At 43.6% G+C, this 27,774-nt stretch overlaps 1 protein-coding gene across 2 annotated transcripts in view; it reads right to left on the minus strand.

Annotated features, from left to right (window-relative positions):
- Positions 1-608: 608 nt before the first annotated feature.
- TEX14 (testis expressed 14, intercellular bridge forming factor) overlaps positions 609-27,774 on the minus strand; it is a 40,118-nt gene continuing 12,952 nt past the window's right edge. For both annotated transcript variants that reach the window (XM_029212989.1, XM_029212988.1), the window contains 15 exons: positions 27,093-27,193; positions 24,484-24,603; positions 22,641-22,707; positions 20,016-20,097; positions 16,537-16,599; positions 15,894-16,021; positions 15,091-15,296; positions 13,956-14,052; positions 12,511-12,585; positions 9,591-9,668; positions 8,400-8,499; positions 5,185-5,277; positions 3,154-3,263; positions 1,882-1,933; positions 609-1,079 (listed from right to left, as the gene is read on the minus strand). In XM_029212989.1, coding sequence (XP_029068822.1) covers positions 1,043-1,079; positions 1,882-1,933; positions 3,154-3,263; positions 5,185-5,277; positions 8,400-8,499; positions 9,591-9,668; positions 12,511-12,585; positions 13,956-14,052; positions 15,091-15,296; positions 15,894-16,021; positions 16,537-16,599; positions 20,016-20,097; positions 22,641-22,707; positions 24,484-24,603; positions 27,093-27,193 — 1,409 coding nt within the window. In that variant the 3' untranslated portion in view covers positions 609-1,042. The remainder of the gene's footprint in view (positions 1,080-1,881; positions 1,934-3,153; positions 3,264-5,184; positions 5,278-8,399; positions 8,500-9,590; positions 9,669-12,510; positions 12,586-13,955; positions 14,053-15,090; positions 15,297-15,893; positions 16,022-16,536; positions 16,600-20,015; positions 20,098-22,640; positions 22,708-24,483; positions 24,604-27,092; positions 27,194-27,774) is intronic.

Consider the following 27,774-nt stretch of genomic DNA (forward strand, 5'->3'; position numbering starts at 1 on the left):
TAGCTCTTACATTTTTATGTATGTTGGTTTTGTCTCACCATATAAAGTTTTTTGAGAGGAAGTACTGCATGTTACTAAGTCTCTGTATCCCTCAAAGTTTCGTATTATTTGTAAAGTAATTTGTCATGGGTTTCCTCTGGTTACAATGGCAAGCCACTGTTTCCTTGCTTTAAAATGGTCAAATAAACTTGTACCTTCCTGTTTTATTTGTGCAGGGTAAAACTTTGGGGAGCTAAGAACTGTATGAATATGACCGTCCACAATAGGAACTATCCGGTTTTCACAAACAAAAGACCTACTACTTACAGATAAAATGTTAGCTGGCTAGCACTGCACAAGAGGCTAAGTTAGAGAAAATATTGTGATCTTTCTTACCATAGTTTCATTCTTCTAAGACACTAAGGATGTGAGGTGTAAACTGAAATATACAGAGATGATGTTTGTTCACCTTAAAGAGTTCAAAATATTTTGGGCTTTTATTCCTACCTACACTTTTATCATGTAAGTCAATTGTAGCTGGAACGGGAATATGGCAATCCCGGTGAGGAGGAGGGCAATATTTCTGTAATAAAACATGGATGACTGGTGCCAGTTTGTACGATGGGTGGTAGCAGTAGTTATTTACTTGTCAAACTTTATAACAGAATTCAAAACTTCTTTGGGTGGCAGGTCCTCTCCCAACAGCTAAAACACAGAAATATATCTTACAGCTGAAACCTAACTGATATTAAAAGGAAACATTTTATTATATAACAGGAGTTGAAGTGTTTGAAAATTTATATTGAAAAACCAAACACCATTCTGGACACAATGAGAAAGCTTTACAATCAAAACTACCGTTTACTTTTCAGAAATCTGACTGAAAACAAATGGTTAAACGTGCTGCAAACAAACAAGTCGTTCTGTCTATTGTGGCGGCTAAACAAAGTGTGAGCAATGGAACCACTGCCCTAATGGTGACTGAAGCAGACGAGGGAAGAAGGGAGCTCATGAGCAGGATACTCAAACGCAGGCCAGGAGTCCATCTATGGTCCACTTCCAGTCAGTCTGACAAGTCACTCTGATCCAGCACGATTATCCTGAACAAAAAAGGGAGTTTCGAGTTGGTGTGATGTTTCTTAAAGACACAAAGAACAGCCTCTTTTTATTCAACTGAATTCAAAGGAAAGAAACTTTGATCTTTATAATCAAGCGAGATTATGATAAGTTAGTGTATCGTGGAAATGTGAAGCATTTCGAGAGCAGCATCTTCTGTGCTCCCTCCATCTAAAACCGTTCTTGTGGGACCTCCCTGGTGGCACAGTGGTTAAGAATCTGCCTGCCAATGCAGGGAACACGGGTCCGATCCCTGGTCTGGGAAGACCCCACATGCCGCGGGGCAATTAAGTCCATGCGCCACAACCATTGAGCCTGCGTGCCACAACTACTGAGCACACGCGCCACAACTACTGAAGCCCACGCACTCTAGGGCCTGTGTGCTGTAACTACTGAGCCCGCGTGCTGCAACTACTGAAGCCCACGTGCCTAGAGCCCGTGCTCCGCAAGAGAAGCCACCACAATGAGAAGCCCGCTCACCGCAATGAAGAGTAGGCCCCGCTCGCTGCAACTAGAGAAAGCCCACGTGCAGCAACAAAGACCCAAGACAGCCAAAAAAAAAAAAAACACACTCCTTGTGCTGTCTACCAATTATGTAATCAAAGTTGGCATTAATTTCCCCTTGTATTTTAATTAACTATAAACATTAGCATTTTTAAAACTGAGTAACTCTGAATTCAAGTCTTTGTCATTAATGTTTATTTAGATACTGGTACATGTTTAAAGTCTGTTCATGTTGTCTATAAACAGTGGACTTTGACTTACAAACATCTGACATCTCATTACCTGGATGGTTCGGACCAACCCAGTCGCTTCCAAAAACAGGGTTTTAGTTCCTCTTGATAGGAGGAAGAAAAAACAACTTGATTACTTTCTGGGTCAAAGGGTGAGAGCATTCAGAAGTCACATTAGTACTCTCTCTAGTTTAGGGTGGACTGTTTTCTCTCCATCAATTGTTTTCTTCTACAGAGATAGAATCTTTCTAAAAACACAGATACTGGGCTTCCACTCCTAACATCCTGCAGCTCCCTGTCATAGCAATGGACACAAATGATGCTAATTTCACAAAGTCCCTGCATTATGTTCTCGGTGAATTCAGTGCTAGCTGAACGCTCACACACTCTGGGCCTTGTGCCAGTCAGGGTCCTGGAGGAAACAGAATGCACCCCCGGGCCCTTTAATGAAGTGACTACTTACAGAGGTGTTGTCAGAATTAAGGGAGCAAACAAGGTATGGCAAAGCATCCAGCAACTAGCAGCAGTGGGAAGCCATTATCACCCCTAAGTCTGAAGAGACTGGGGTTGCGGGGGAGAGGCGGGGCAGAACAGTTACTGGAACCCAGTGAGAGCTAGAACTGGGAAGGATGGGCGGCACTATAGAAGCTGTGCTTGTTGAGGGACATCACTTCCACACAGAGATGAGGTGCTGAGGTAGGCAGTAAGGCAAGTAATATCCCAATTATCTGATCTTCTGCTGGGGTCTCCCATTGGCCAACAGGAAGCTGGCTGGCCAGGAAGCCCAGCAGATTCAGTTCACAAGGGTCAGCATCCTGGGGCACAAAGCAGGGCAGAAAAAGGAGAAGAATGAGAATGGACTGGGGAAGGGATAAAAGGGATACCAGATGATCTGAAAGAGTTAATGATGCTAACTTCCTGAGTAGGAGGAACTTAAATATAGGAGGGCATCATTTGTGAATGGCGCCTTAAAGCTCTATCAAAACAGTTTTGAAATTAAGGTTTGTACTTTTCACATTACTTGTAGACTCCACTTAAATTCCACAATTTATGATTTCTTATCTTTTGAAGACACATTAGAAGGAAAACGTCTTTCCAGACAATATGAGCCTGGCTGAAGGCTTGCTTTAGAAATAGAATTGGCTGTTGTTACTGTTTTGTGATAAAGACATAATTGGCATTTAACAGAAAACCTGGGCTGAACTACAGGGGAAAAGTGTAGGAGGATTATGTATAGCATCTGGGAAACATTTCTAAATAACTTTGATGCTCATGGAAGCCCAAGGACTCCAGGCTACATTGTAAATGAACATCCAATTCATACCTTCTTCAGAAGTCCCTAAAAAGCTTTCTGATTTCCTTCTCTCTGGCGTGATGCTTTCTTCCCCTTTTCTCTTCTTTTCACCAACTTCTTGATCTTTGGTATTTGTCTCCCTTCAATGACAATGATTTTGGTCATTAAACCATATGCACAATGGCCAGGGGAACAGGACTGCGCTCCCAAGGAAATATAATAATAACTAGAGCTGACTGTGCGTTCCCTGTGGAACAGTTCAAGTGCTGCAATGTATATTAACTCATTTAATTCTCATCACAACTATATAAGGTAGTTAAGTGATGAGAAAACTGAGGCACAAAGAAGTTAAATTAATGCCCAGTAAGTCCTAGAGCTGGGATGAACCCAGGAAGTCTGACTCAGACGCTGCTCTCAACCACCAGGCTGTATTGTCCCAAAGGAAAAAAGCATTTCACTTATGTTGTAATTGGTGTCCTTTTTACAACCACATGTATTTTTATTACCTTATCTTCATTTCCTAAAACTCTCAATATCTAACTGCAGTATCTAACAATTGAAGACCACCTTTGTCAAACCAGTAAGCAGAAACCAACTCCCCACTCAACTATAAGCTCCCTAAGGGCAGAGACAGCCTATCCCTCTGCATCTCTAACCCCCAGCACAGTGCTCGGCTCACTGACAGTGCTCAACTGATGATGGATGAATCAAACGGACATGGTTTAGGGATTTTTCTTCTGTTTTCATCTGGTGGATATTCAAAATAAAATATGCAAAGTGAGAGAGAAAATAAAGCCAGCTACAGTGAGAAGGATTTTTTTTCCTCCTAACCTCTCATCACTAATAGAATCACAGGCTCTAAAGTTGGAGGAGGTTATCTATTACCTCCGTCCAAATGCCCTGGACCAGAGAGTCATGCAGCCTACGCTCGGGTGGGAGGAGCTGCTGTTAAAGTTAGTATAGAGGCAGCTGTTTCTCTATCAGATTGCTGTGGCCATTAGAAAGCTTGTGCTTTACTGAATAAAAATCTCTTACTCTGCAGTTTCTGGTCAGTGGTTCTGTCCTCTGGGGCAGAAGAGAGTAAGCTGACTCTCTTCACTTTACAATATTTCAGGTATTTGGGGGCAGCTATCAAATTCTCTACTCCATTTGCTCTTCTCAGACTGAGCTTTCCCAGCTCCTTCAGCTGTTCTCACATGACAAGGTTTCCAGACTTCTAGCTGTTCTGTGGCCACCCTCTTCTATTTGTTGACTGTTAAAATGTGACACCCCAAAGGAGCCCCACATGAGTTCTAGAAGTCCTCTAGCTAGCCTAAGACATCACCTTGACCTGGGCTGTACATTTCTGTCTGTTCAGCATCAGTGCTGCACTGACCTTTTCAGCAACTGCATCAAGCTGAGGTCTCATGGAGTCGCTGTCCATGTCTTCTTCAGGGGGAATTTCTTGAATTCTTACCACATCTCAAAATGCATGCTAAATGCTGGGCGTATAAAAATAAGACGTCCTTCCCACCTTCAATGAAATTACAGTTGAGTAGGAGCTTCCGATCAAAAAATGCTCCATTAGGTCAGATCTCTCACATTCTATACTTTTGGATCTAAATGCTCACTTTTATCTTTCAGGGAAATCTAACATTTCCACCTGTCAAGACCATTTTGAAGCCACAGTTTATCTGCCCATCACATTAGCATTTATCCTTAGATTTGTGTTATCTAAAAATTTGATAAGCATGCCTTTTCTGATTTAATTCGAATGACCGATGAAAATGTTGAAGGTGACAGGGCCTAGACACAGCAATCTTAGAGGCCTGTTTCTATACTAATATCAGTCTGCTAGTCAGTATCTTGAGCACCGTGGGTGGCTGGAGGAAGAGGGGGGAGACAGAAGGCGGGGCTGGCTTATCTAGAGCAATGTAACGCCATCACCAAACATTCCTTCTCCGAGGAGTCCATGTACTTCCTAAAAAACTAAAATCTATCTTTTTCAAAAAACTGAACTAAAATCTAGTCCCCCTTCCTGAAAAAGAAAAAAAAAATGATCCCCTGATGGAGAACAATAACCTTGCCGAGCACTTGGGGAGACCCTGTAGCTCCGTGCTGTCCTCAGGCGACTGCAGCCACCTTTCCAGGTCCTCATCAAGCGTAGAGTGAGCTCTGTGCAAGGGCAAGTGAAGAGAATTGAGACAGCAATCATTCCCTTTCTCCCCTGACAAGGAGGCATAGCACTCTAGAGTGGGAAAGGACCTTCAAACTCCTGCTTTCACTATACCCATGAGAAAATGAGAGCTCGGTGGGACTGTACCTGGAGTTGTAGTGGTCACTTAGATCCGATTTAAATGTGCACCAGAACCCTCCTTTAGCCTCTTGACAAAAAAGCCCAAAGTGTGATATTAGACTGTGTCTCAATTCTAGATCATTACATCAATTTCCACCTGAGGCTAGAAATGCACACTCATTCCCACAAGTTTTTCGGATTAAGAACTGCCTCTGAGGCTACTGGATGCAGAGAATGTGTTTCCAGAAGGCCTGAAAAGTCCCAACCATCTGAAAAAATATCTTCCACTCTGGCTTGGTGCCAAGGACTGAGATGACTGAGCATCTGTGGGCATCCACCTGTGTCTAGCATAGCCAGCCCTTTTGAAAAAGGAAGAGACAATGATAATAGTAGCTAACTTTTGATAATGTGCAAAGCACTTCATATTTGTATGACCAAATGTAATTTGGCCTTCTTGAGCTACTCTTCTTTTGCCTTAAATAATGGCTAGATATTTACCGAAGGTGTTTGGGGGAGATGGAATGAATGGAGTTACATCATACATTATAGACAAAAGGTTTATAAAACTTTTAAAAGTTTACCTTCCTCCCCCTTTGCCTCTTTGTCTTCTCTGTCTCACCCCCACACACACAAAAAAAAACCTCTCCCCACTTCCTCTCAGGTCCCAGGGCTCTAGTCTCCTCACTTCCTGTCCAGGTCTCTCTCTTTTCCTTCCTTGTGGAGAATAGTTTAGCCCTTGAAGAGTGTGACAGAAACTGGATTCACTACCCAAAAGTTATTCATAACACTCTCCTCCTTTACCTTCCTCTTCTACAGCGGCTGAAAGCTAAAAACTCAATTTCCAGTCTCCCTGGCAACCAAGGGTGGCCATGCGTCACATCTGGCCAAGGAGATATAAGTAGGCATCTGCTGAGAAGGGCTTCTAGGAAAGCTTTTGCTTTCCAGATAAAAAGACATAAAGTTGGCTAGACTATTCCTTTGCCCCACCCTCTTATTTCTGCCTGGAGTATGGATAGCAGCCACCTTGTCCAGGAGTTGACAAGCCTGAAAACAAAGGCCAACATGCTATGTCTGGCAGAGCAGAAAGCTCAGAAGAGCCTAAGTCCCTGGTAGCATCATTGAGCTGCTATGCCAGCCATGCCCTGCCAACCTCCGGGCTTCATGTCATGTGAGACAAACTCATTTAAACACGATGGTGGGGTTTTCTAACGTTTGCAGCTGAAAGTATTCTGCAGGGCTTCCCCAAGGATTTGCTCGTCCAGGATGGGGATGAAGCAAGTGGTGTAAGTGTAGATCCATAGCCTCTCTTTCTTTAAAACGTAAATATTTTGTTCATCATGGATTTTTTTTTTGCATTAGTATTGATTTTTAAAAATATGGCATCAAAATAGTACTTTTCTTGACTTCTGAGTTTTTTGGTGCCTCCTTCAATTTTGTGCCCAAGGAGTGTGTTGCACTCACCTCCCTCCAGTCCTGGCCCTGAATAACAGTTCGGACAAAGCAAGAAATGTTAGGAGGCAAAGGAGGTGATCTGAAGTGGTTTACCTTACAACACAGGTCAAAGGAGAGCTCCAAGTCAAGAATGGAATTGGGTTTCTTGAGGCAAACTTGTGTTTTCAGACTGAATTGTCTGGATGGTTGCCTCCATCTTCTCTTATTTGGCTAGAAAGATCTAAAAATTCTCTTTAAAATGCTTTGAAAGAAACTGAAACTGATGTTTCCCTCACAAAATGAAGTAAAAACAACAAACAACAACTTTACAAGAAAAAAATAAATAATCCTATTAAAAAATGGGCAAAGGACTAGGATATTTCTCCAAAGAAGATATATAAATGGCCTTCTGCATATGAAAAGATGCCCAACATTGCTAATCATTAGGGAAATGCAAATCAAAACCACAATGAGATATCACCTCGCACCTATTAGGATGCTACTATCAAAAAAACAGACCCTGGTGGTCCGGTGGTTAAAACTCCGCGCTTCCACTGCAGGGGGCACGGGTTCAATCCCTGGTCGGGGAACTAAGATCCCGCGTGCCGCTTGGCACAGCCAAAAAAAAAAAAAAACAAAACAGAAAATAACAAGTATTGGCAAGGATCTGGAGAAAGTGGAAGCCTTGTACACTGTTTGTGGGAATGTAAAATGGTGCAGCTGCTGTGGAAAACAGGATGGCATTTCCTCAAAAAAATAAAAATAGATTTACCATATGATCCAGCAATACCACTTCTGGGTACATATCTAAAAGAAATGAAAGCAGGGTGTGTTGAAGAGCTATTTGCACACTCACACTCAGAGCAGCATTACAGTAGTCAAAAGGTGGAAGCAACCCAGTGTCCACTAACAGATGAATGGATAAACAAAATGTGATACACACACACACAATGGAATTCAGCCTTAAGAAGAAAGGAAATTCTGATGCATGCTACATGGATGAACCCTGAAGACATTATGCTGAGTGAAATAAGCCAGTGACAAAACAACACCGGAGGGAGATGCAAGAGGGAGGGGATATGGTGATATATGTATACGTATAGCTGATACACTTTGTTATACAGCAGAAACTAACACACCATTGTAAAGCAATTATACTCCAATAAAGATGTTCAAAAAAAAAAAAGAATAGTGAAACTCAGAGAAACAGAGAGTAGAACTGTGGTTGCTGGGGACTGAGGGGAAGGGGAAATGGGGAGTTGTTGTTTAATGGGTATAGAGTTTCAGTTTTGCAAGATGAAAAAGTTCTGGAGATCAGTTGCACAGCAATGTGAATATGCGTAGCACTACTGAAATGTACACTTAAAAAATTTGTGTTATATGTATTTTATAACAATTAAGGACTTTTAAAAAAAAACAAAAAAAACCTTTTAGGAATAGGGGCTATAAGGATAGTATGACAAAAGACCATTATTTCCTTATTTGTCAATATCAGAAGAAAAACTAATATAAACTAACACTATAGTTTTTTCAAACACTTTAAAAAAAAAAATCCAGCTTTTTCTGTTACCTCTCTGTATCCTCTTCTAGATCCTGAGTTTCTTTGGTCCAAAGCATACTGCTGTCTTCTTTATTACTGTTAGTTTCTTGTTCTTCTAAATGCCTTTGATCTAAAAACAGTTGAAAGACTTGACTTTAGAACAAAAAAAATTTTGAGAAAACCTGCCTTAAAATGGAGTGCAGGACTTCCCTGGTGGCACAGTGGTTAAGAATCTGCCTGTCAATGCAGGGGACATGGGTTCAATCCCTGGTCCGGGAAGATCCCACATGCCGCGGAGCAACTAGATCTGTGCGCCACAACTACTGAGCCTGTGGTCTAAAGCCCGCAAGCCACAACTACTGAGCCCACGTGCCGCAACTACTAAAGCCCGTGCGCCTAGAGCCTGTGCTCTGCAACAAGAGAAGCCACCGCAGTGAGAAGCCCGCACATCACAATGAAGAGTAGCCCCGCGCTCGCCGCTACTAGAGAAAGCCCGTGTGCAGCAGCGGAGACCCAACGCAGCCAAAAAAAAAAAAAAAATGGAGTGCAAAAAATTAAGGCTAATCAGTGGACCCTGAAGTGTGCAATGCACGGGTCCCCCTCTTCCCACAAGAGCAGGGGGCCAGGTGGCAATCTGCAGGGCGCCTGAAGCCACAGCAGCTGCTTCTGAGGTCTGGGGCGCTCTCTGCCAGGCGAAACGGCAGGAAGCCTTGCCTGTGCCAAGGCTCGAGAGAGACAGAGGGAAGAAATGGCACATAAAAGAGGAGGCAGGAGTCCCTGAAAACAAATTGTACAGATTTATTCTGGGGGGCCACCCTCTTCCCACTTGTTAGGTGTTTCCAGATTGGAGCCAGGGAAGGAATCTGGGTGGGGAAGGGTAGTGCCCTTTAATGTATGCCAGGCATTTTACATATGCTGTCTCATTTCATCCTGCCAGCAGTCCTATGAAGGGCAGGAGACTAACATTTGTTAAGTGTCTTACAACGTACCAGGCACTATGCATGAACATCATTAGGTAGGAGTTATCATTCTCATTTTACAGATGAGGACAACTGAAGCCCAGAGACATTCAACAGCCTGTCATACCAAAGTAAGCAATGGAGTCAGAATTGAGGTGGAGTGTGCCTGACCTCAAGGTCCACACTCACCCAAATGTACCACTGTGCTTCCAAGGACAGTTACAGCAAAATCTGATGAGAAAGAACTGGGGATTTGGCTTACCACTTGCAGCGATGCCCAGATGACTTGCTGTGTTCTCATCCAACACTGTGGATGAGGCCTGCTGCCGCTTCAGGCGCTCTGTCACAACATAGAGCAGAAAGCAACTTATTTCTTCTTTTGCATGTCACATTATCCTCTAGGGCAGTGGTTCTCAAACAGTACTCCTCAGACCAGCAGCCTCAGTATAACCTGAGAACTTGTTAGGTATGCAAATTCTCAGGCCACATGTCAGACTTACTGAATCAGAAACTCTGGGGGTGGGGATGGTGTAGCAAGCCCTCCAGGTGCTTCTGATGCCTGATGAAGTTTGAGAACCACTGCCTTAGGCATCCCATCCCATGTAACACTAAAAATAAAAGTAAAAATAATCATGATGATAGGTAACACTTGCAGAGCTCTAAGTGGCAGGTCCTATTTCTAATTTGCATACATTAATTCAAGATTAATATTCACAATTAATCTTCACAATACCCTATGAGATTGATCACATTATTGTTATTCTTGTTTAACAGATGAGGAAATTAAGGTAAAGAAAGGTTAAGGAGGGACTTCCCTGGTGGTCCAGTGGGTAAGACTCCACGCTCCCAATGCAGGGGGCCTGGGTTCAATCCCTGGTCAGTAGAACTAGATCCTGCGTGCATGCCGCAGCAAAGATCCCGCGTGCCACAATGAAGACCCAGGGCAGCCAAGATAAATATTTTTTTTAAAAAAAGGAAGGCTAAGGAACTTGCCTAGAATCACACAGATACTAAGAGGTGTAACTGGAATCTGAATTCAGGCAGTCTAGCTCTAAGGCTTATGCTCTTAATCTCTACTTTATATACTCTCTCAAAAAGTTGGTAAATTCAGAGTAGTCCAAATCTTTCCCTATCTCTATTGGCCTAAAGTACACATTTTTGATCTGGTCTGTAGAGAGACAAAAGGCAAAGAATAAAATTTCCAGCTCCTAACGAATTGATCACTAGACTGAGACAAGCGTCTGCTAAACTCAGTGCACTGCTTCACGTGTGTTAGGCGCTCAGTTTCCTCAAAGTGCTCCCCAGAGCCCATCAGAGAGACAGCTGGGAGGCAGCACAGACGGGACCCCTGGGCTCACCGGCACGGCCCTGTTGTGTGCAGGCACAGGTCTTGCCCTTCTAGCAGGTCAGGAAGCAAGCCCTCCCTGGCAGCCCCTGGGCATCAAGGGGCCGCATAAGGTCATTTAATATAATCTGAAATTTTAAAATCCATTTTTATCTTTGTTAGAGGTAGTCCCTTGTTGATCTTACAAGATTCTAAAGGACCCTCCCCTTTAGGCCCTGGACGGAAGCCTGGAGGTGTGGATGTGTGCCCTTCAAAAGAGTAGGTGTCAGCTCCAGGTCACTCCCCAAAGCTCTCCTGAGAGGAAACAACGAGAGTGATGATAAACAATAATCAGGTAGGCACACCCGTTATTAGGAGAAACTACTCAGGTGCCCTCTGCCCTTTATCTTTCTGGAAAATTACTGACCCATCTCAAAGTACAAGACATCGCCTAGAAACCTGGCCCAGATAATTCCCATAAGCAAAATGAGGAAGAGTTTCTGCAGAGCACACTGGGGTACAGCAGTGCCAAGAGGCCGGCTGCAGAAGCCTGGTGACAGCTGCTGAGATGGGGGGTGGGGATCCACATTGTGACTGCAGAGAGAGGAGAGCAGGATCCAGAGGAAAAGTATCGCTAAGGTCTAACTGCAAAGGAGCCTACAAGTACTGTCCTAAGCCGTGAACAAAAATCAGACGGCACTGAGAATCTACCTGAGCGGGACACGAGGGGCTGACCTCTACTCTCACAAGCAGTAGTTCCATGAGTACGTGAAAGAGAGCAACTGGAGGGGAGGAATTTGCAGGGACCCCTTAGGGGGTTCCAGGGGAGGCAGGCTGGTGCCGGGGTGGGAGCCCTAAGAGCCAACAACCCTGTGACCCGCACAACCCTGTGGCACTGGGCGAGGGGTGTGGTGAGGCAAGAAGGGCCTATGACTACAGAAAAGAAAGAAACCGAGGGAGGCTTTGGCAGCTCTGACCGGCTCTACCCAAGTTTGTAAGGCCAACAAGCCAGGGGCTAGGGGTTGGGTAGCCTAGACCGTATCTGTCCATTGAGTCATTCAACTCCCTCTTCCTGATGAGACACAAAACCTCAGAGACCCTGAAAATCAAGAGATGCCCCTCAGGAAACTCCCTACTGTTCCCATACCAAGGACTGTACCATCAGAGGTCTGATGAGATGTGCCCTCTGAGAGTGAGGGGCTGGTCAGCCAGGCTGTCACGAAGAGGGCAGTCAGTCCACCTGCCCCAAATGTTTCTATCACCATGCTCCGTTTACTTTCAGCATCAGCTCAGCTGGGCAGGCCAGCTGATCAGCTGCAACTAAAATTGAGCGGGTATCCCTCAGTCTCTGCCTGAAATGGAAAATTCTGGTCTCATTAGGTCTTGTGCCACTGACTTCCCTGCCCTCAGGAAAGGGATTCATCCACAATGCCAATACCTTTAATATCTCCTGCTAATGGCAAAACAGAAAGCATGCGGTGTTTTGGCCTGAGTTGCCAGACTTCAGTATGGCTGAAGTATGGCTAGTTTGGTTCAAAAAGGAGCTAAGAATTCTTTTAATAAAACAAGTTCATCATAATAAACCACTTGAATGTTGCTATTTCCTCTTAGAATCATTACCGTAGACCCTTTAAGTAACAAAATGACAACAGACACAGACCAATTATCCTGGCCAGGCTTCAGTAGTAGTCTGAGGCCCATTTTATTGGAAAACTGTCTCTTCCAGAATTCTGTACATTCAATCAACCTTTATAGGGCCTTCGGTACTAGTGCTCTCACCTGAGACAAAGAACCATATGTGGTCAGTGACCATAAGAAGCAGGGCCATGGAGTATATTCTGTATTGAGCATGCCTTACCAATTTCGTCAAGCAGCTCCTGAGATGGTGGTGGTAGCTCATCAATGTGATGTTGCGAGATGGTTTCTACTAGTTCTTAAAAAAGATAAAGGAGAAAGTGACTTACTGCCTTCCTAGACCTGAACTAGGTTTTCGAGGCTTCGACGTGGATTTGACTTAGGATTTCTCAATGATGAAACAAGCTAAGATGGGGAGAAAACCTCTTATATTAACGGTCCTAATTGAGACTTTGTATGTGAAAGGCTTTACTCTCCCTTTTACTCTAAACCCTTTCCTACATCACACCTCACCTCAGTACCACTTGATCTGTGCCCCTCCCCAAGGATATTTGAGGGAGGTGAGGTGTAAATTCTTACTAAGAGGCTGGGGTTCCAATTTGGACCAAGACTGCTGGAGGGATATAGAAGCTCTAGACCCGTCAAAATGAAAAAAAGTGGGAGGCCTTTCTCTATAGATTATCAGGCCAGGGGATATGGGAGACCATACTTTGGGCCTTCACGTAAGGGCCCAATTATAACATTAACCAAAACCCCTCAGCGTAGTTCACAACATCTCTATCCCCCTGAGGGAAATTCTAAGAGTTGTACCAAAGACACAAGACAATAAGATTAATGGAGCAAAGGCAATTACACCTCAAGAGCTGTTAACGCTCTCATACCCTTTGATCTGGAAATTGTCTTCTAAGACTCTATCCTAAGGAAAAGATCAGAGGTTCAGATAAAGATTTCTGTACAAAGAGCAGAAGTTGGAAAACAACATAAATCTTCAACATAAGGGCGTGGTCAAGCAACATAAGTAGAATGGGCTACTATGCAGCCATCACATATATTTATGAATAATTTTTACTGACAAGTAGAAATCCTAAAATATATCGTTAAAGGAAAAGAAGCAGGCCAGAGCTGATACACTATATGATCTCAACTATGCTAAGAAAAAGAATATATATATATATATATATACAGCCCCCAAATATATATATATATATATATATATATATATATATATATATATATACCAAAATACTACAAGAGGTTAAAAAATGATGGTAGAGGGACTTCCCTGGCAGTCCAGTGGTTAAGACTTCGCCTCCTAATGCAGGGGGTGCAGGTGTAATCCCTGGTTGGGGAGCTAAGATCCCACATGCCTCGTGGCCAAAAAACCAAAACATAAAACAGAAGCCATATTGTAACAAATTCAATAAAGACTTTAAAAATGGTCCACATCAAAAAAAACTTAAAAAAAAATAATGGTAGAATGGTCGTGGTTTTCTCTTTTAAGCTCATCTGTATTCTCTAAGTTTTCTATAATGAGTATGTTTTACTTTTATAGTCAGGGGAAATTAGCATTTTTGTTTGAATCTGCTATAGCCATCAAAGAAGAGATGAAGTCTCCCTTAAACTGGTTTACTATTATGAACTTGTATTTTAATATTAAACACAGGGTACCTTTTGGCAGGCTCCTCCTCTGAGTGGCACGGGATGATGTGTCAGGTGCCTTGGCAATGCTGGAGGAACCAGCCCCAGTAAATTCAGGCAATCTTTTCTACAAGTAAGACATAAGCATGGTAACCGACACGTGTATTAAGCTAAAGAGGCCCGTTAAGCTCAGTCATTTCCAAGATTAATCTTGTGTATCACTGATGGAAGAAGCTACTTGTTTTGTTGACTGAGTCAAACATTCAAACGTTATCTCCTCTCGGAAGCCTTCCCACCCCCTTTGCCTCCACGGCGCTCAGTTTCTACCTCTGTGTTACATCCTGCCAGTCTTTCTCAACAGGCAGTGAGCTCCTTCAGGGCGTGGACTTTCCTAGTCACTAGGCCTAGAAAAGGGCCTGGCATAGTGCCTGGCACTTAGAACCTGCCGCATTAACAGTCTGTTGAACAAGAGCATAAAATTCTTTATTTCCCTACTTCAGAGTGAGACCTTTTGTGAGTCAAATGCCCAGAGAAGATGACAGTCGATTTTTCACTGAGGGCCAAACAAGTAATCAATCTGCCTACAGAAAGGTCAGTCAACAGGTTTTTAACGAGCAGAACCAAGTAAGGAACTTTCAGTTTTCTTGAAGAGACTACACGTATGAAGTATGAGGGAGAGAGAGAAAGGAAACCAACAAACCAACAGCACGGGGAGGGGGAGGAAGCAAGGAGAAGGTACCATTAAGTGTTTTTACTGCAGATTATTGGTTCAGGAGTGCAGAAAAGGTAGAGATCAATCGAAACTCTCAGAGAACTAACCAGAGGAGGCGTCAAGAAGGAAGCAGAACTCGAGCCTCCTCTTAGTACGTAAGGTATGGTCAGGTAGAAAGAACGATGCAGCTGAACAATACATCATAAGCCATCGCAGCGGACGGCTCTTTCGAGAAATCGACAAACATTGCCTCTGGGGGAAAAAAAAGGGCACAAAAACCCAGGATCCATTCTACAATACAGACTCAGAGAGGGGCCCCAGGGAAGCCTGGAGAGGATCCAGCTTATTTCTTGCTTTCTTTGTAAAACAGACACGGACAAATCTTGGCCTTTTGGGTCACTGACGCCTTTGGACTCACTCCAAGAGTGTGCAGCGCAGGGTCAGTATACTTACGAGATTAGTCAGTCTTGAAGGAAGAGTTTCAGAGGAAGTAAGAAGGGAATCTAGGCTCTTTGCTTTCTCTCGGACAGTTGTAAATTTATCAGACGAAGTTTGAATAGATTCTTGACTGTTCCAGAATGAGGTAGACCCTGTTTTAACCTGAAACGTGATACTTTCAAGACAGTCCTTATACTGACTAGAAGCTGAAGAAATTGACCCTGTTGTAGAAAAGAGGGCAGTTAGTGTCTGAATCCTTTACATTATTTAAAAACAACAAAAAGAAGCCCCCACAAAACTCTATAACTGGAAGAGGGATTTTCCAAATTGTCAATAACTGAAATAATCACTGATCACTGATGACAGTCTCTAAACTTGGGAGAGACTAAAGGGAGATTATTTGAACCACAAATAAACTGGAAAATAGGACACTAGAGAGAGCATATTTGACGCTGGCTGTATGCAGTTGCAGGAGCCAGAGCTATGTATGTTTAAGCACAAGGTACTGTTTTAAGTTACAAACTCTAGAGAATCCAGTGTATTTGCACTAAATTCAACAGTGCTTCAAGTACAAAGTAGACTCTGCATTTGCATGTCTCTATTGCTAGAGTTTAAAAATCTCCTTATAGCTGGTTAATCACCACCACCACAGCTACCTGGCCTCCCATGGGATTATCCCCTTCAGCTCTGACCCTAAAGAAACCCCTCTGTACTGTGAGAAAACACTGTGGGTCTGCTCCTGCAGCCTGGCTTCCCATAGCCAGGCGAGGCAGGGGCTGTTAGTCCCTTTCCCAGAACATCCCCCTGCTAGTTATTACCTGGGCTGAGCGGAGTGCTGACACTAGTAGGTGCGTGGTTTATTTTGGGTGTTTTGCATGAGACTTCCTTAAAAGAACCGTCTTGTTCATAGGAGATACTAGACAGGTCTTGAATGTCTGTCAGTGATCTAAAGAATTAAAAGCACAGAGTAATTGGGAGATGTTTACAAAAATCAAACACTATATTCCTAAGAGGTACTTTTTAAAGATGCTCTTCACAAAAATCTTTATTTGGCAAGTGGCCAAAATCAGAGAATATCTTAGAATATCCATAAGATATCTATAAGATATGTAAGATATCTTAAAGAGAATATTAGAGAATATCTTAAAAAGAGATACTAACTTTAAACATATCTCAGCAGCTAAAAATAAATTCCATAGGTGAAAGTCTATTTATGTGGCAAACAGATTTAATCTACCTCAAGTATAAACTTCTGTTCTTCTTATCACTGTGTTTCCTTGATTAAGATGCTGTTAATTTAGATCACTCATCACAACAGTTTTTTGGTGAAAGAAGAAACAGGCTCACATTAAATGTATACATAAAAATGGGAAGAACACAGACTCCTACAAACAAGGAAATACTCTTCCCCTAAAACCAAGACTTTGCACAGAATCCTTAGGCAACTTTTGGTGGCCATACATGTCTTTCTCTTTCATTTCCTTTGGTGACTCCTTTAATGTCTCCTCTTGTTCGTCTTCAATACTGTAAGAGAGAAAGTGAGAAAACTATGTAAATCCCCTGTCAGCAGAGTGCAATATCGTGGTACAAGGCACCAGTTACTGGCCCAGTGTGAGAGGCAGCTGGAAGGGCACTAAGCTCAAAGTGGAAAGTGAGGGTTCTGATCCTGGCTCTGCTACTGACCAGCCACATGTTCTCAGGGATGTCTGGGCCTCTGTTTCCTCTTCAGAGGCTGAATAAATACTCTCTAAGGGTCAGCCCATCTGAAATCAGCCAACGATGCTACTGGCTGAGCAAGCTCCTGAGGAAATCAACAGAGCATGGGAACTTTGCTGTGGATGGATGATGGAGCAAAGGGCACAGCCATGGGGCCTTACCAACTGTGAAACAGCTTCTTGGCATGGAGTATCAGGGGAGGCCAAGAGAGGCTTGTGCCAAAAAAATGGCCAGAAAAGAATTCTGAAGACAAACTTGACCTGCTTCTACTTTAACCAATATTTAAGATTCATCTTCAATATTCAAACACAAACTATAAGCCAGATCCCATGCTAAATCCTTCCAAATGTTTCCCCATTTTTAATCTTTGCACAATCCTGTGAGACCAATGGTATAAAGGAAAGAGCATGGATTTTGGATTGAGTTGTGACTATTAATTCTGTTCACTAAGTATTTGTTTCTCCTGCTGAGCACAATGTAGGACAGTACTTTCTGGCCCTCCTAATTTACATAAATGGCCATATGACTTGTTTTAACCAGTGAAATGCAAGTGAAAGTGATGTGATTCACTTTGGGGCAGAAACTTTAAAAGCCTGGTGCACAATTCACCGTGTTCCCTTTTTTCCTGCCTCAGTAAGAAAGGAAGCACAAAGACGGCGTCTCCCTCACTGTGGACTCTGACGGAAGGCAGAGTAGCACAGGACACTCCTGGTGATGGACGAGGAGCACGAGCACAAAATAAGTTTTTGTTGCTTAAGCCACTAAAATCTGGGGGTTGTGTGTTACACAACATAATCTAGCCTATCCTAATGATATAGCTACTTACTAACTGTACAACCTAAGGAAAAAACCCGCTGCTCTCTGTATTGGCAAAATGAGAGGGTTGTTATATGAGTTAAATTTGACAGAACAGAGTACCTGGCATATTGTCACTACTTAGGAAATACTAGCTATCATTATTATAGATAAAGGAAATTGAGGTCCAGAAAAGAGAAAGTAAATTGAATGCTATTGTACCAGGCACTTCATCTCTGTTATTCGTTTTTGAATTAATCTTTTTCTTTTGAAATAACTGTATGTATATTCACATGCAGTTCTTTTTCTTTTTTTTTTTAAATTTATGGCTGTGTTGGGTCTTTGTTGCTGTGCGCTGGCTTTCTCTAGTCGCAGCGAGCGGGGGCTACTCTTCCTTGCGGTACACGGGCTTCTCATTGCGGTGGCTTCTCTTGTTGAGGAGCATGGGCTCCAGAGCGCAGGCTCAGTAGTTGTGGCACATGGGCCTAGTTGCTCCGTGGCATGTGGGATCTTCCCAGACCAGGGCTCGAACCCGTGTCCCCTGCATTGGCAGGCGGATTCTTAACCACTGCACCACCAGGGAAGTCCACATGCAGTTTTAAGAAATACACTTTACCCAGCTTCCCTCAATGGTGACATCTTGCAAATCTATTGAGCAATATCATAACCAAGATATCAACATTGATACAGTCAAGATACAGAACATTTCCACCACAAGGACCCCTCACGTTGCCCTTTTATAGCCATGTCCATTTCCCCCCCACTCCCATCTCTTTCTTAACCCCTAGAAACCACTCATTTATTCTTTATTTCTACAATTTTATCATTTCAAGAATGTTATAAATGTAGAATCACATAGTAAATAACTTTGCAGGGGTTGCTTTTTCCACTCAGCATAATTCTCTGGAGACTTATCCCGGTTGCTGCATGTACCAATAGTTCATGCTTTTTTATTGCTGAGGAGCATTCCATGGTATGGATGTAACACAGTCTATTAAACCATTCACTTGTTAGATAACATCTGGGTTTCCAGATTTTGGCTATTATGAATAAAGTTTCCATAAACATTCATGTATGTGTTGGGTTTTTAAAATATTTATTTATTTGTTTTTTGGCTGCATAGGGTCTTAGTTGCAGCATGCAGGCTCTTCATTGCAGTGTGCGGGCTTCTCTCTAGTTGTGGCATGAGGTTTTTCTCTCTCCAGTCGTGGTGCGCAGGCTCCAGAGCGTATGGGCTCTAGTTTGCAGCACGCGGGCTCTCTCGTTGAGGTGCACAAGCTCAGTCATTGTGGCACGTGGGCTTAGTTGCCCCGCCGCATGTGGGATCTTAGTTCCCTGACCAGGTATGGAACCCATGTTCCCTGCGTTGGAAGGCGGATTCTTTACCACTGGACCACCAGGGAAGTCCCATGTATGTGTTTTCATGTAAACATAATTCTTCATTTCTCTGGGTAAATGCCCAGAAGTCATATTATTACTTTTAATCTCTATGTCAACATTCCCAGTAAGAATTCTTTTCTTTTTTGAATTTAGGATCTTCCATTTATTCAATAGAATTGAAAATATATTATTTAAGAGAGGTGAAAAAATAAAACTCAAAGTTGTCTACAGAAACTTTCCTTAACCAGATGGAATTTCTCTTTCTCATTTGTAAAAGTAAAAAAAAATAAAGTAGCTTTTTCTTTCAAAAGTAGTATGCACCCATGGCGGAACACTCCAACAGCAAAGAAGGTTATAAGATAAAAAGAAAAACCTCTGAACTCTCTCTCTAGAGTTAACCACTGTATAGACTTCCAGAAGTGTCGACACACAAGGATTATAGGTATCTCCCTTCCCTCTCATTTTTACACAGACGGTATTAAATTACATACACTGTTGTGCATTTTTTTCAATTAACAATATGTCCAGTGATGATTCTTATTGCTATTTTACAAATGGGGAGCTAGAAGAGAGGGGTTGAGAAATTTGACCAAGTTAGAAAAGCAGAGTCAGGATCTGAATACAGATAACAACTCCTTTTCACGACGCCTCACAATTCTGCTGAACAAGTCCTCACAAAGCTAAGCTGCCCAAAGCTTACTGTTATAACATGGTGGCTATTATATTTGAAGAAGAGCAACATGTAAATATGGGGCATTACCATCAATTAACATTACTTCTTTGAGTCTGAAACTCAAAGAATAAAATAATAGCATAGGGGGCTTCCCTGGTGGCGCAGTGGTTGAGAGTCCGCCTACCGATGCAGGGGATGCGGGTTCGTGCCCCGGTCCGGGATGATCCCACATGCCGCGGAGCGGCTGGGCCCGTGAGCCATGGCCGCTGAGCCTGCGCGTCCGGAGCCTGTGCTCCGCAACGGGAGAGGCCGCAGTAGTGAGAGGCCCGCGTACCGCAAAAAAAGTGAAAATTAAAAAAAAAATAATAGCATATACCTTTGTATAGGTTGGAATTGAGACCTGGTCAAAATTTCAGCATTCTTTCCAAGGTTTTTTCTCATTTGGAACTTTTCTTCACCTGAAAGAATAAAGTACATGCATTTTTTAGTGAATTTTTGCCAACCCAGATGATTACTTTCATTCTCGAGAATTTTCCTTGGTCTGATCCAGAATAAGAAATAATCTACATAAACAGAGTGCTTCCTAGTTGGGTTTGGAGTGAGCACTGTAGAAGAGGTTTTTGCTCTGAAAGTTTATTTCCCTTGCTCAGAGGGGAGAACTATATTCTGACTCTCAGAATACAATCAAGCCATTTACTGGCCTTTCAGTTATAACTGCACAGTTATTTCTGGAGACAAATATTGTTTTGTATTTTCAGGAAGGCAAACTGACCTGGTTCCTGTCAACAGACACCAGGGGGCGTTGAAACCAAGAACTGTTTGTTCACTAAAGATTCCAAATAGAAAAGACCACGAGGGGACACGGGTTCGAGCCCTGGTCCGGGAAGACCCCACATGCCACAGAGCAACTAAGCCCATGCACCACAACTACTGAGCCCCCGTGCCACAGCTACGGAAGCCCACGCGCCTAGAGCCCGTGCTCCGCAACAAGAGAAGCCACTGCAATGAGAAGCCCGTGCACTGCAAGGAAGAGTAGCCCCTGCTCGCCACAACTAGAGAAAAGCCTGCATGCAGCAACAAAGACCCAATGCAGCCAAAAATAAATAAAATTAAATAACTAAATGAAAATTTTAAGAAAAGACCAATGTTCTGGGCATTCCCAGAACATTAACTGTGTCTCTTGGCCACCAAACACCACTTAAGGAGTGGGGATGGGGTCTCGAGTACTAAGGAGCTAATTCAACTGTCTTCCGTTCTCGTTGGCCTCAAGCATCTGAAGTCACTCCTCCCCAGCTCTCAGTAAGGCCTCTGGACACACGGGGCCAGCATCCATTTTCCTTTCCACCATTACATAGCTCTGGTTTATAGAGGACAGACAGACCAGCCTGCCCCGCTGGCAAGTGCTCAAGATCCGCCTGCCATTCTTTAGGTCCAGGAGGTAGTCTGGTAGGCAATGGGAGGCCCACTATAAAAGTGCCACCTTCAGCAGAAGCCAAGCTACTCTGAAACCCCACCAGTGGAGAAGCCTAGGGGTTCTTCTTCTTTCCACCCCTTTTCAAATGCCTAGAAAGCGTAAACACCTGGAAAGCATAAATGAATTCCTAATAAGCACAATTTAGACCTGGAGGGGAACTTAGAGCTTTTAGAGTGTAACTTTCTCCTTTACTTTACATGGAGGGAAAGTGGGGCCCTCAGGTGGAGTGACATGCCCAAGGTAATGCACAAAAAAAATCAGTGGCAGAACTGGGCTTGGAACCCAGCATGTATGCAACTTTTATCCCTGTTGTATTGCCTGGTATGGAGAGGATATATTGATATATCAGAGCCCTAGTGAAAAAGGGTGAGGAGAAGGGCTAAAAGGAGGAAACAGAGTAGAAATCAGAGGCTTCTACATGTACTTTAGATGTTTGTATCCAACTAGCCCTGGTTTTCTGAACTGCCTGCCCCATAACTTCTCTATCCTACTCAACTCTCTTCCAAACACTAGTGAAGAGGCCATGTACAGGTCAGGCTCACACAGAAAGTGATCATGGGCAGAGGCTCCACAGAAAGAGCTGGGTGGCCAGAGACCCAGGTTTGGGAACTTTAAATACATATTGTCCTGAGAATTTAACTGTTCATCTAAAAGCTTACAGCTTCTTAAAATGCTTGTGCCTGTGACGGGGGCCTGCATCAGGTTAGAGATGGTAGCTAGAGTATGCAGCAGGAGGAAGGGAGTATGGTCGGAACCTAAACCCACCCAGCCCGGGTTCAGACTGTTGAGACACGACCCTGGACCGAGCTACATGGCTTGGTAGGTGGATAACCCTGGTTTTAAAAATGGATGGTTGCATACCTTAAAAGAGCGAAAGTGCACAATTTTTAAAATGCCTGTATCAGAACCTGTGGTTCACTTATATCTTGTCTTGTGTCACACCCCGGCTGCTGATCCAAGGTTAATTTACCATGTAACGGGAAGCAGTTGCTAAGTTATATAGAACCCAAGGCCTCCCAAGGGAAGGATGTTACATTCGCTGTACTGTTGGCTATTATTAATCCTTTGCTAAGATGCCAAGCAACCAAAGGAAAATGATGGTGGAACTCTGCCTTTTGGGGAAGAGAAGGACATGGAAACCTAGTTCTGGTTGTCACTGTGTCAATAACTAGCTGTGTGGCCTAGGTCAATCCCTCAGGTCAGCTCAGCAAAGATAACTGAACACCTGCTATGTGCCACAAAAGAGCCTGAAATCTAGGGAAAGAGACTACAGGGGGAAAATAGAAGAAGAAGCAACTGCTATAACTTATGCTATAAGAATGCAAGGGGAGGTATAAATAACATGATGTATGGACGTCATGAGACTAGTGAGGGGCAGGGGAAATCACTGAGCCTAAGTTTTCTCATCTGTAAAATGAAAGGCCTGGAAGGTTATTTCTAAGGACCTTTCCAGCTCTAAACATGTGTGATCTGACAGAAAGTAAAGATGAGGGACTCTCAAAGGAATCTGCCCTGAGGGCTTATTACCAGAGGCTTGAGGTCGGGCACAAGCATGTTGTATTCCTTCAAAGTCTTCTTCAATGGGACTTGAGGTCTGCAAAAGAATGAAAGAGCAAAGAAAGGAGGGTCACTGGAGGCAGACATATGATCAGAAGGTGGAGAGAGAATTTCTTGATGTTCTTAAACCTTGAAAATCTTCATAAGGTTCCTACATCTTCTATAGAAAAAGAACAAACCTTCATCACAGACATTAAGAACTTATTTGTACTATGTGTTCTTCCTCAACAACAAGCCCTCCCCCACCTCCCATTTTGAGGTGGAATCGGGTGACTTTTCCCTTCATCATCCCCTCCTCACCACAACCTTCCAACAAAGATGTTTTGATTCCTGAGAGCTTTATCAGAAAAGCCAAGGAAGGTAGGAAAAACGGCCCAGGCTGCAAAGCTACTCTATGGGGTGAGAAGTCAGAACACTGGTTCCTTTGAGGGGAGGCAGGGAGTGGAAGGAAACACAAGGAGGTCTTTTGGGGGATCAAGAATGGTCTATTTCTTGATTTGGGTGCTGGCTACATGAGTGTGTTCAGCATGTAAAATTTCATGAGCTATACACTAAAGATGTGTGTAGTCTTCTCCGTTATACTTTTTATATACATCTACATGTTACATGTATATACATATGTATGTTACATGTATATACATATGTATGTATATATACTTTATACATTTCTATTAAAGATTTTCTTAATGTCCCAGTCCACCGTAAAACCAAGAATGTTTAAAGGATTAATAATGGAAAATTGCTCTAATTGAGTTTTCAGAAGTGCCAACAAGTGGAAACTACGCTTTTTGATGCATCACTGAATTCTTCTTGTCAGTCAAATGTTGTGACTGACATGTACAATCCTCTCTTTCCTCTACCGTACCTTCCATATTGGTAAAAGAACCTCAAAAAGTGGCAGGTTAGGGGACAGGTGAGGTAAAAATAACATAAGTAAATAAGAGAATCCAATAAGTTTCATTTTATAAATGAAAATACTCTGTACAAACAGGTTCTCGCAAAAGCTAGGCAGATCCCAGGGAAAGCCCTGTGTACTGGACAGCCTAACATTCACTGCTGACACTGTGACTCTATTCCTGGCTGTCTCACCACTAAATCTGGCCAGGCCAGGGCTAATTCCCTACATCTGCGTTCGCCAGTTCTTCACACAGAGGAATAACAGCAGGCTGCCTTCTCTTCCCTTCAGGAAGGATGTGTGAATTGGGTAACATGAAGGAAAGTGTTTTGAAAAAAGAAGTACAAAGTGCTGTACAAATGCAGGAGCCACAATTTTGGGAGAAATTGCTTATGACCTTCATTATCAAAAATCTTATTTTTCACATGTTTTTTCAAACACACAAAAACACTGATAAATTGACATTATATACTTTTATGTGTAAGCTATTTTCTTAATAAAAATAATTTTAAGGGAATAAGGCAACAGAAAAGCTGAAGATGTACTTTATCCTGAACTGTAAATTTTTACCTCTAGGGGCTTCCCTGGTGGTACAGTGGTTGAGAATATGCCTGCCAATGCAAGGGACACAAGTTCGAGCCCTGGTCCGGGAAGATCCCACATGCCGTGGAGCAGCTAAGCCCGTGCACCACAACTACTGAGCCTGCGCTCAAGAGCCCGCAAGCCACAACTACTGAAGCCCGTGCGTCTAGAGCCCGTGCTCCACAACAAGAGAAGCCACTGCAATGAGAAGCCCGTGCACCACAATGAAGAGTAGCCCCTGCTCACCTCAACTAGAGAAAGCCCACACACAGCAACGAAGACCCAATGCAGCCAAAAATAAAAAACAAATAAATTTATTAAAAAATTTTTTTTTACCTCTAGAGCCAAGTTTTCTTGAGCAGTTGAGGTGTAAAAATATTCATGGTCTGGAGTTAAAACTTCATCTGTTATGCCTTCAGAAGACTCTGGTGAACAAGTTGGTTGCATGGACTGATCCTATTAATAAGGTAGGAAATCACTTTTAAGTTGGTGTTTATTGTAAACAAATCCCTTTATAGCTGGATGCAGTGTTAATGATGGGGTATCAAAAATTACTCTGTGGTCGGGGTGACACTCTCTGAGACCTTCCTGCCTACTTGCACCTCTGGCCCTCCTTCCCCACTGTGAGCTGTGAACCCCCTGGAGCAAATGTGACAAATGACAGTCCTGAATCTCAACATCCTTACCTGCACAGTGGAAGTGGGGGGAGGCTGGGTGACCTTTTTGCTCTAAAATTCACAGGAAGAAAAAAGTCCCTAGACAACTCAAGCTGGGGACTGAATTTAAACACCCTGATCCTCAAGAGCCTAGATACAGTCCATGTGTTGGCATTGTCCTCCAGGCTGAGGCTGCTCAGAACTGGGACTCCCTCAGGTATTCCCGTTTAAAGGCAAGTGAAGAAGCATGATTTTGGGGCTTCCCTGGTGGTGCAGTGGTTAAGAATCCGCCTGCCAATGCAGGGGACACAGGTTCGAGCCCTGGTCCAGGAAGATCCCACATGCCGCGGAGCAACTAAGCCCGTGTGCCACAACTACTGAGCCTGCACTCTAGAGCCCGTGAGCCACAACTACTGAGCCTGCATGCCTGGAGCCCGTGCTCCACAACAAGAGAAGCCACCGCAATAAGAAGCCTGCGCACCGCAACGAAGAGTAGCCCCCACTCTCCGCAACTAGAAAAAGCCCGCATGCAGCAACAAAGACCCAACACAGCCAAAAATAAATAAATAAAATAAATAAATTTATAAATTAAAAAAGAAGCATGATTTTAAAAATAGCAATGCAATCTCAACAATAAAAATAAAATAAAGTAAGTTATTTCTTCAGCATCTCCACTCTACCCCTTCCTTTTTTGCTCTTTTTCTACATTCAGGCCCTGATCACCACATGGCCAGACAAGTGGCTCCCTTCCTCACCTTCAGTCGTCCTTTTGCAGAGGTTTTGTGGTTTATTTCCTCGGACACTGCTTTTGCCACACTTCCTCCTCTGTGCACTTAGCAGCTGCTTTCCTCAGCCCCTCCTGTCAAACTGAGATTTCTCAGACAAGCTTGGCCTCCCATACCTTCCCCACTTCCCTGACAGAGATGCTTCTCCAGCCAAGCCAGTATGCTGAATGTGGCACATCCTTCCAGCCCTCACATGAGAGAAAGAATAAATTGTCCTGTGAGCGGTTTGTGTGCTATGATTACTACAATAGTATGTTCTTCAAAAGACCTCAAATGTTATCACACCTGGCTTTTTACATTGTTTCATTCTCAGCTGCCGTTTATATTCTTTAAATGATCCTGGGCCCACGTCAATGGTGATTACAAAAATTCTGGTTCCTTGCTCTGGCTGGACTATGGCCCAACTGCATGCCTGAAGAATGCATTAAATCCCTGAAGCAAGGCTGTAACCCCAATGCAAATGCTAGGATATGACTGTATCCCAGAGATCTTGCTGAGGCAGAGGTTTCAGGCATGAACACATTCCTTCCACTGAGTTGAAAGCTGAATTTGGGTCTTAGGTGACATTCCAGGTGAAGGTACTCCCATCGCAACCCTGGCCTTGCTTTTCCTACTTCAATCTGACCTGAGTCACGAGCTTTGGTAACTGACCGCGCTTTAAGAGTTAGTCTTGGGACTTCCCTGGCGGCGCAGTGGTTAAGAATCTGCCTGCCAATGCAGGGGACGTGGGTTCGATCCCTGGTCCAGTAAGATCCCACATGCCGTGGAGCAACTAAGCCCGTGCGCCACAACTACTGAGCCTGTGCTCTAGAGCCCGCGAGCCACAACTACTGAAGCCCTCGTGCCTAGGGCCCATGCTCCACAACAAGAGAAGTCACCGCACTGAGAAGCCCACACACCGAAACGAAGAGTAGCCCCCACTCTCGCCACAACTAGAGAAAGCCTGCGTGCAGCAACGACCCAGCACAGCCAAAAATTAATTAATTAAGAAAAAAAAGAGTTGGTCTTGTCTAGCCAACTTGACAGAAAGCTCAAGGGTCAGAGCTGAATATAACACTTGTCTGTGTTTTCCCCAAGCTCCGATATACACAATGCTTTGAGTTGAACTAACTCAAAAAGTATCAGGCAGGGCTTCCCTCGTGGCGCAGTGGTTGAGAGTCCGCCTGCCGATGCAGGGGACACGGGTTCATGCCCCGGTCCGGGAAGATCCCACATGCCACGGAGCGGCTGGGCCCGTGAGCCATGGCCGCTGAGCCTGCGCGTCCAGAGCCTGTGCTCCACAACGGGAGAGGCCACAACAGTGAGAGGCTCGCGTACCGCAAAAAAAAAAAAAAAAAAGTATCAGGCAGGGAGGAAAGACTTCTTCTTTCATGTCAGAGACATGAGGGCACATGCTCCAACAAAAAAGAACTACGATAGATATTATTTCAATGTCATAATACATAACAACTCAGTTCTAGTAGGTCTTTGGGTTCAAGGTGGCTCTCCAGGCAGTATGACTTACGCTGTAAGACTTCTCAACAACCACAGGTGCATCCGGATTTTCTTGAAAGACTTCGCCATGCTCTGGCTGCTCATTTTTTCTGGGGGGCAGGTGCCTGGTACCTAATAATTATAACACATTGTCATTTGGTGATATTCAAATGGCATGGAAGGGGCAAAGGGTGGCATGAGAGAAGAGATGTAGGCATATTCTGTACATCTGTACCTGTCATATTCTGCCAAGGGTGGCCAAGGGTGGCCATGTTTCATATGTCAAATCGAAGTGGAGACTGTTAGGCTAGTCTGGCCCCAGCACGTGGCCCTGGATCAGCCACCCTTTTGCCTACCCATTCAAGAGCGATGCTTGACAAGGAACAGATTTTAAATACCAAAAAAATCCAAACCAATAGATTTTCTACCTAAGATAAATAATAATTTTAGATGTACCTTCCTTTGATTTGCAAACAACTGTGAAACGATATCCCATGCCCTGATTGCAAATTACCAGGTAGAAATACACACTCTTCAGTTTTCACCTACAAATCTCTAAAAGTGATGACAGTAAATGTCGTTTGTCTCTAAGTTCCTCAGGCGTAAACTCTCTGAGAGCCACTGGAATTTTTCTGTCTTAAAATGCAACGCAAAGAAGGGGGCAGTAGGGAGTGGCCTTCCACCAATGCCCTCAGGTAAAAGGTTCGATTCTT

This window comes from Monodon monoceros, unplaced genomic scaffold (genome assembly GCF_005190385.1).
Source record: "Monodon monoceros isolate NGI ecotype Baffin Bay Population unplaced genomic scaffold, NGI_Narwhal_1 Super_Scaffold_9, whole genome shotgun sequence".
In the NCBI taxonomy this organism is placed as follows: Eukaryota; Metazoa; Chordata; class Mammalia; order Artiodactyla; family Monodontidae; genus Monodon; species Monodon monoceros.